At 47.0% G+C, this 8900-nt stretch overlaps 1 protein-coding gene across 3 annotated transcripts in view; it reads right to left on the bottom strand.

Moving 5' to 3' along the window:
- Positions 1–5559, bottom strand: part of klhdc3 (kelch domain containing 3) — a 29648-nt gene extending 24089 nt beyond the window's left edge. The window contains exons 1-4 of one of the 3 annotated variants that reach the window (XM_021480925.3): positions 5532–5559; positions 2417–2616; positions 1444–1620; positions 681–796 (exon numbers count right to left, since the gene is read on the bottom strand). In XM_021480925.3, coding sequence (XP_021336600.1) covers positions 681–796; positions 1444–1620; positions 2417–2570 — 447 coding nt within the window. In that variant the 5' untranslated portion in view covers positions 2571–2616; positions 5532–5559. Of the gene's footprint in view, positions 1–680; positions 797–1443; positions 1621–2416; positions 2617–5437 lie in introns of all 3 variants that reach the window. The other 2 variants (XM_073920400.1, XM_073920401.1) reach the window with 2 other exon arrangements.
- Positions 5560–8900: the final 3341 nt, after the last annotated feature.

The following is an 8900-nucleotide window of genomic DNA, read 5'->3' as shown; positions in this document are numbered from 1 at the left end:
CCAGTGATGGGTTGCAGCTGGAAGAGCATCCGCTTGTTTTCACAAGCTTTGGAGACGTAGCATAAATGCCGCGAGTAAATAACAGGTCACCTACAGCGTTCATCATGAGCCACGGCTGTGTTCAGAATGACATCAGTGTTTTCAAAGTGCACTGAGAAGGGAGCACATCTGTAAACTGAACTGTAGAATACTCAGAGCAAATGACAGCTGACAGAGATGAGCGTACTGCTTTATTTGTTCATTCCAGGTGTACATGTCAGAATGTTCTGAATGAATAGGGCATAGGGAGGATAAGTGGGAATAGAACACAGCCATGGACTCTGTTTCTAACTACAGCTCCAGAGGAGAAGCTGCCAGTGTACAGGTTTGTGACACAGTATGTTTAACGACAGAACTTGCCACCTTAGCTGGCTAATGAGGGTTTTGGGAAACACACCCCTGACTGATCTGTGTGTGTGTGTGTGTGTGTGTGTAATGTAGTGTGCATGTGTGTGCACAAATGATTGTATGTGTTTATGTGTGTGTACATATGTGTGTGTGTGTGTGTGTGTGTGTGTGTACATATGTGTGTGTGTGTGTGTGTGTACATATGTGTGTGTGTGTGTGTGTGTGTGTGTGTACATATGTGTGTGTGTGTGTGTGTGTACATATGTGTGTGTGTGTGTGTGTGTCACACACACCAGCTGCTCGTATCCTCCAAAGATGTACATGGCTTTTCCCAGAACACAGGCTGAGTGTCCGTCTCGCGCTCCTGGAACTGTGCCAGAGATCTTGGGTGTGAACCATCGGTGCTGGTCTGAGACAGAACACACACACACACACACACACACACACACACACACTTAGACTGAAGGATCACTCCACAATAATCCAACAACGCTTCTGAACACAGTGAGCCCTTAAACACACTCAGCCAATCAGCAGTAAAGGGCGTGTCTACTAACTCCAGCTAAGAGACCAAAGGGGTGTGGCCTGGGTGTGTGTGTGTCACCAATACTGTGTACTAATGTTGAAGGCGTACAGCACTTTGCAGGCATGTGTGTGTGTGTGTGTGTGTACTCACTGATGTCGAAGACGTACAGCACGTTGCAGGTGTGTGTGTGTGTGTGTGTGTACTCACTGATGTCGAAGGCGTACAGCACGTTGCAGGTGTGTGTGTGTGTGTGTGTGTACTCACTGATGTCGAAGGCGTACAGCACGTTGCAGGCATGTGTGTGTGTGTGTGTGTGTGTGTGTATGTGTGTGTGTGTGTGTGTGTGTGTGTACTCACTGATGTCGAAGGTGTACAGCACGTTGCAGGTGTGTGTGTGTGTGTGTGTGTGTACTCACTGTTGTCGAAGGCGTACAGCACGTTGCAGGTGTGTGTGTGTGTGTGTGTGTGTGTGTACTCACTGTTGTCGAAGGCGTACAGCACGTTGCAGGTGTGTGTGTGTGTGTACTCACTGATGTCGAAGGCGTACAGCACGTTGCAGGCCCCCTCGGTGTCGTTGCGTCCGCCCCAGATCAGTATGGTGTCGTCTGCCAGCACTGCAGTGTGTCCATAGCGCATGTAGGGCACTTCACGAGCATGCTCCCTACCTCCAGTGCGCACTGGCGGCAGCTTTGTCCAGCGCAGAGACACTAACACAAACACACACACACACAGGTGAGCATCACTGTCTGACACACACACACACGCACGCACTTGCACACGCACGCACATGCACACGCGCACGCACACACACACACACACACACACACACACTCACACACACACACACACACACACACACACACACACACACATCCCGGATCTGTGTATTCATCATTGGGCTGCTGCAGTGAGGCGGCCGGTGTGTTTCAGCTGATTTGCATGCGTGTTGGGTGATTTGCATATGCAGATGAGCTCAGGGTTCAGGTCTGCACATGCGGCTGGTGGAGCGACAGCACTGCAGTCTAACACTACACTGTTTACAGGATTAAGCTGATCTGAGAACAGAGCCAGCTGCCAGAAACACACACACACACACACACACACACACACACACAAGAACACACACACCGCTTTACTGTGATCATGAAGAGATGGGAATGCTCAAATAGCGCCACCCTGTGGACAACATCTGTGTGTTTTACACTCAGACTGAGCTCCAACATACAGTGTGTGTGTGTGTGTGTGTGTGTGTGTGTGTGAGTGTGTGTGTTATTCACAGCAGAGTGTGTGAAGTATGTTCAGTCTGACAGCAGGTATAGCCGCTGTTCTGTCCATTCCTCCTGCTCATCAGACTGTGCTGGCGGTGTGAATGTGGAGCAGTGTGATGTGCAGCTCAGTGTCGCTCTAACCCACAGAACCCCTGACCCAGTGATGAACACGAGGACAGCAGCAGTGTAAGCGTCTGTAACCGTGTCGGTGTTTGTCTGATCAGAGCTCGCGCACCGGTGTTGAAGACGTGCACGTCGATCTGCCGCAGGGTCTCGTAGTCCTCCCCGGAGCAGTATCCCCCAAACGAGTACACCTTGTGTCCCACTGACACTGCAGCGTGATTGACCCGCCGCGGGCCGCCCTCCAGGTGAACCGACCAGCGTAACATCCCACGCTCCGCCCGCAGCGCCCGGCTGACGATCACTGCCGCATCACTGCACACACACACACAGAGAGACACACAGAGATATAGACAGACAGACACATGAACAGATGCATGAATATATCATATAAAACATTTGTTTATTTCATGTGTATATTATATATATTGAGCAGTGGTGTAGAGTACTGATGGATCATACTCTCACTGGCCTAACAGCGCAGTGCAGTAGAGTAACAGTGTCTGCTGGAGACATTACTCACAGTACGAGTAAATGCAGACCTTTCAAGAGTGCTGAGAGCTGTGAGTATTACGCTGTATGAAGCTGATGTGTTTACATCTGATATGAGGATGTGTGTGTGTGTGTGTGTGTGTGTGTGTGTGTGTAAACGTAATATTCTGTAGTGCATTAGTGATTGTCCAGCAGGCACACAGCGCCATCACACGCTATTATTAGGTCAGATCTAGTACGTGATGTCAGGTGACCAAAATTCAAGAGCAGCCAGCGTCTCAGGACGTTATTTTGATGTCCAGTAATGACGTTGATATTTGGTTGATTTCAGGTTGTGTTGGAAAGTGACCAGAATCCAACATGGAGCCACGTCTTAAATCAGGGGTCACCAACCTTTCTGACACGGAGAGCTGCTCCTTGAGTACTGATTAATGTGTAGGGCCAGCAGTTTGATGCACACTTCTGGAATAACTAACATGCTGAATTTACCTGTAATTATATCTTACTGTTAATAACTAATGATGTTCATCCATGTGAAGACACTGATCGTGTTAATGACTTCCCACAAGAGCTGTCAACAATGATTAACACGGTAGGAGACAGACACATATCAACATGCAGCACTTCTCTACATCTTCTGTGTATTTACATCTTCAAGTGATCACGATATTTTCACTAGCCGCTAACAATTCCAACACATCATGCACTACAATGCCCTGTGTACAGATGATGAACTTCAGCTTTCAGATTGGGCTGAAATGATCCTCCAGTGTACAGCTCAGCCGGCGCTCCTCTCACCTCTGTAGCTGCGCTGAGTTGGGCATGGGGGAGAGCGGAGGTCACATCTGTTCTCATCTTTAAGCACAGGCTGGCTTTCTGTCTGAAATGACTGGTTTTGTGTCGCTCTGCACGAGCTTCAGTTGCTTTTCGGGGGTTTCACCGGTCTTGTGAAATAGACTGCTGTTTGCACAAACCTTCCAGACTTTTTCCACTTGTAGTGTGTTATAAAGTTTATTTAAGCTCTAACACAATAATGTTGTTATTTTTAGCAAATGACCTCTCCGTGTCGAGTTTTTACATCCGTTTCACCATCCTAGAGCATGTTTTAGCAGTGTTTGCATGAGGTTAAATGTACTGTACGCTGTGGACACTGAGTGCAGCTGCTGCAGCCTCTACAGCACACACAGCTCCATCATCAACACAGGACTTCTGCTTGCTCAGCTTATATCTGTCTGAACTGTATTCTGATTCTTCATTGTTTGTGAATCTTCATTTATTTTAATAAACGTGTCTGGAACTAAAATGTAATGGAAATATTTGTGAAAACTGCATGTTATTTATTTACACAGTCATGATTATGATATGAATAGCAGCACTAGTAATAGCAGCATGGGAAAATATATTTAATCAAATAACCCAATGCATTGGCTTAAAATAACCCATAGTTGGGGAGGTGCTATAATGGTCATGTGATCCTCACGGGCTACGTGTTGGTGACCCCTGTCTTAAACCAGCGTCATACTGACGTCACATACTGACATTTACTGGGCAGGTATGGCCACCAAAATACAACAACTGATGAACAGCATAGTGGAAACATCCACACAACGTCAAGCTGGAACATCATCAGACGTTGATATTTGGTTGATTTTCGGTTGGAGGTTTTCTAATCCCCATAGACAGCAGTGAGTGCAGGATGAAGGACAGTAGTGGAGGAACCGTACTGATACTGCACTGAACATGTGCTTATGGTGAGTGAGGGTACACATGTATAAACCACTCAGGAGAGTCCAACTCCTGAGGAAAACTGCTCCATTACAGCCATCTGAGTGTTGCTGATGTGTTACTCTACACCCCTGCACTGACATATAATAAACTATACACCGATAAACATATTACAGCTGCATACTTTACTCTTGTAAATACAGGTGTGTGTGTGTGTGTGTGTGTGTGTGTGTGTGTGTGTGTGTGTGTGTGTGTGTTTATATAGCAGTAAACATGTCTACATCATGTAAATACACTCTTTTATCTGTTGTCTGTGTGTGATTAATGGTTGGACAGCTCTAATATTAATATCTGGAGATTACGGCAGCGTTCGCTCGGTCAGACCTGCAACAGCTTCAGTTCTGGAGTTTCCTAATATTTTATCTGAAGAAAGAAGAATATGAATATTGAGTGTATACTTCATTTCTTCAGTAATCCTCTATTTCACAGAGGAAGATGGACAGACGGAGAGAGGAGAAGCTGCTGTCATATTCACACACTCTCCTCTACAACATCATATACAGAACAGCACTCACTGCTGATCATACACAGAGAGATCACATCAGCAGATGATGACTGTCAGAGTCCAGCACTGTTCACACACACACACACACACACACACACACACACACACACACACACACACACCGACCCTCAACAGCTGATCAAACAGCGATTATAACCAGAACACACACCGCTGACCCGACAGACACACACAACAGGACACTCGGAGGAGTTCCGTGATCTCCGCTCACGGTAAACACCACGGTCCGCTGCCGAGACTCGGCATTAGCCGCTCCGGCTAACCGAGCTAATCAAGCTAAAGACCCCCGACAGCACACACATACACACCGATACACACACAGAAATACACACTCACACACACACAGCTGACCACACTGAACAGCTGACAATATAGAGCTGGACATGACGGAGGAGAAGATAACAGCGCTGGAGCAGATCTGTGCGCTTACCGTCAGTGCTGATGAGGAGAATACTGAGGAGGAGCGCGCTCTGGCGCCCCCTGCAGGTGGAGCGCGCACAAACGCACACACACACATACAGAGAAACACAAACACGCATATAATGTTATCTCAGCATCAGCACAGTATGTCGTTCCCTTGTGTGTGTGTGTGTGTGTGTGTGTGTGTGTGTGTGTTTATATCTATGGCTGTAGATCGTGTCGTTATAAAGGTGTTCAGCTGTCTCCTGTCGTTCAGCTGTTGTTATGACACGTGCACATGTGCGTGTGACGTCATCGCGCCGGATGTTGACATCGCGTCTGCAGGAAGAGCAGAAAGTAAACACCGCAGACGCTCGAGCTGAAATTAAAGAGAAAGAGTTTAACTCACAGAAACTGACCATCACACTGACTCTACCGGCAGTTTAACCGTGTAATCGCTCCTCCGACTGAGTGTGTGTGTGTGTGTGTGTGTGTGTGTGTGTGTGTGTGTGTGTGTGTGTGTGCCATTAAGCCACATCTTCCTGAACTCCAGCTGGCCATACCTTTCTGTTCAGGAAGGCACAAACACACTCGCTGGCCACTTTATTAGGTACACATCACTAGTACCGGGTCTGACCCCTTTTGCCTTCATTTCTGCCTTAATCCTTGGTGTTATAGACTCATCAAGCTACTGGAAATATTCCTTCTTTGTCGGAGCATTCTCTGTAAAGCCTAGAGATGGTTGTGCGGGAAAATCCCAGTAGATCAGCAGTTTCTGAAATACTGTGAGCAGCCCGTCTGGCAGAAACAACCATGCCACGTTCAAAGTCTCTTAAATCCCCTTTCTTCCCCAGTCTGATGCTCACTCTGACCTGCAGCAGATCCTCTTGACCATGTCTACATGCTGAAATGCAGTGAGCTGCTGCCCTGTGATTGGCTGATTAGACATTTGTGTCGCAGGTGGACAGGTGTGCGTAATGAAGTGGCCAGTGTGTGTGTATATATACATCCACATACTCACAAACACACTCAAATCTCTCTCACACACAGTCGCAGACACACACATACACAAAGCTAACTGAAACGCACTGAGTGTGTGTGGTCGTCAGCACATGTTGATGATGGGGTCCTCCTCCAGGGTTATGGCTGTGATTAGAGTATCTGTCAGATCAGCTGATAGTGTGTCTGTCATCAGTTCTGTGTCAATCATTAATATTCAGCTCAATATTACACTGATATCACTCTCTGATGAGCTGTGTGTCCAGGGCAGCAGCTGCAGTCACACACAGGTGTGTGTGTGTGTGTGTGTGTGTGTGTCTGTGTGCGTGCGTGCGTGTGTGTGTGCAGGGCCTGCTGGTCAGGACAGCAGTGTGAGCAGCAATGGGGATCCTGGAGTAAACTGTGTGTGAGAGAGAACAAGCTGGCAGACACCTCCTGAATACACACACAGATAATTCATGCTTTAGTTTGTTGGTCTGTTTATAGTGTGTGTGTGTGTGTGTGTGTGTGTGTGTGTGTGTGTGAGGGTTAATGAGTGTACAGTGCAGTGAATCATTTCTCCAGAATCACTCAGACTGTTTTCTTCAGCACATCAGAGCTTTATCATCTTTAATAACTTTAATAACTCATCCATCTGCGGCACTGTGAGGACAATACGTGTGTGAGAGTTAGAGTTTTCCACTGGTGTGTGTGTGTGTGTGTTAAGAGTTTTTCTGCTGTGTGTGTGTGTGTGTGTGTTAGAGTTTCTCTGCTGTGTGTGTGTGTGTTAGAGTTTCTCTGCTGTGTGTGTGAGGATTAGTCCTGTAAATCTCCAGCTCCAGCAGCGGCTCACACACTGAGCTCCTCACGTGCCTCCTCAGTACAGCAGCTCTGCTTCAGTGTGTGTGTGTGTGTGTGTTTATATGGATATTCATGATGTCTGAAACACTCTTCACCGTGTCTGGAGAATGAGGAGTGTTGTTGAGCAGGAGCAAGCTGTTACTGATCTCACACACACACACACACACTGACTGCGCTGCTGATCATCTGTGTCTTCATCTGTGTTTAACTTTATTCACAGTCATCAGTTCAGTTCATCACAGCACAACACCATCTACACCAGTTAAACACACACACACACACACACACACACACACACACACACACACACACACACACACACACACACACATTGAATAACAGCAACTTTCTATGTGTGATGTATCGACTCTAGCGCTGAAATACTAATCAGAATAAATATAACAGAGCGGCACAGTGGTGTCATAATCTAGCCTCACAGCAAGAAGGTCGCTGGTTTGAGTCTCGGCTGGGTCAGTTGGTGTCTCTGTGTGGAGTTTGCATGTTCTCCCCGTGTTGGTGTGGGTTTCCTCCGGGTGCTCCGGTTTCCCCCACAGTCCAAACACATGCGCTATAGGGGAACTGATCAACTACACTGGCCGTAGTGTATGAGTGTGTGTGTGAATGAGTGTGTATGGGTGTTTCCCAGTACTGGGTTGCAGCTGGAAGAGCATCCGCTGTTTAAAGCATATGCAGGAATAGTTGGTGGTTCATTCCACTGTGGTGACCCCTGATGAATAAGGGACTAAGCTGAAGAAAGATGAATGAGTGACTATAATTATAATAATAATAATATTAATAACAGTAATAATAAGATCAGCTTCCTCACTCATGTCATGACTGTACAGACTCTGTGCTGTGGCTTAGAGCTCATCATAAGCAGAAGAGAGGGAATCATCACAGCAGCTATGAACACTGTATAGTCACACAGCCTGAGGGAAAGCAGATCATAGATCAAATATATCCGAGCGCAGGGCAGTCCTGCAGTGGAGCGTAAGAGTTTCTGCTCAACACTACAGTAGATATTCAGAAGAATGCTGGACACCTGTAACCACTGACTTCTATAGTAGGGAAACCAAACACTATTGAAGGGTACAGTTTCAACCTTCTTCAAAATATCTTCTGTAGTGTTCAACATGATGAAGAAACTCATTTAGCTCTGGACGCAGCGCAGTGTGTGAGAGGAAGTGATGAGTGGAGTGTGTTTGTGTGTGAACGGCCCCTTTAACCCCAGACGCTCTACCGAGACTCATGAGCTCAGAGCTGCTGCTCAACCACACACACCGCATTCAGCACACACACCGGCAGAAACGCTGCTTCAGTTATTCTCTCACGTGTTCATACTGTGTGTGTGTGTGTGTGTGTCTGTGTGTGTGTGTGTGTGTGTGTGTCTGTGTGTCTGTGTGTGTGTATTTGTGTGTATGTATGCATGTGTGTGTGTGTGTGTGTACGTGCATATGCGTGTGTATGCATGTGTGCGTGCGTGCGTGCGTGCGTGTGTGTGCACCTGTGTGTGAGTGTGTCTGTGTTTGATTAACCACAGTTGACCGAAGCGCTTCATCTT

This window comes from Danio rerio, chromosome 13 (genome assembly GCF_049306965.1).
Source record: "Danio rerio strain Tuebingen ecotype United States chromosome 13, GRCz12tu, whole genome shotgun sequence".
Classification (NCBI taxonomy): Eukaryota; Metazoa; Chordata; class Actinopteri; order Cypriniformes; family Danionidae; genus Danio; species Danio rerio.
Note: the sequence above shows the minus strand (reverse complement) of the source record. Positions and strands in the feature narration are given on the sequence as shown.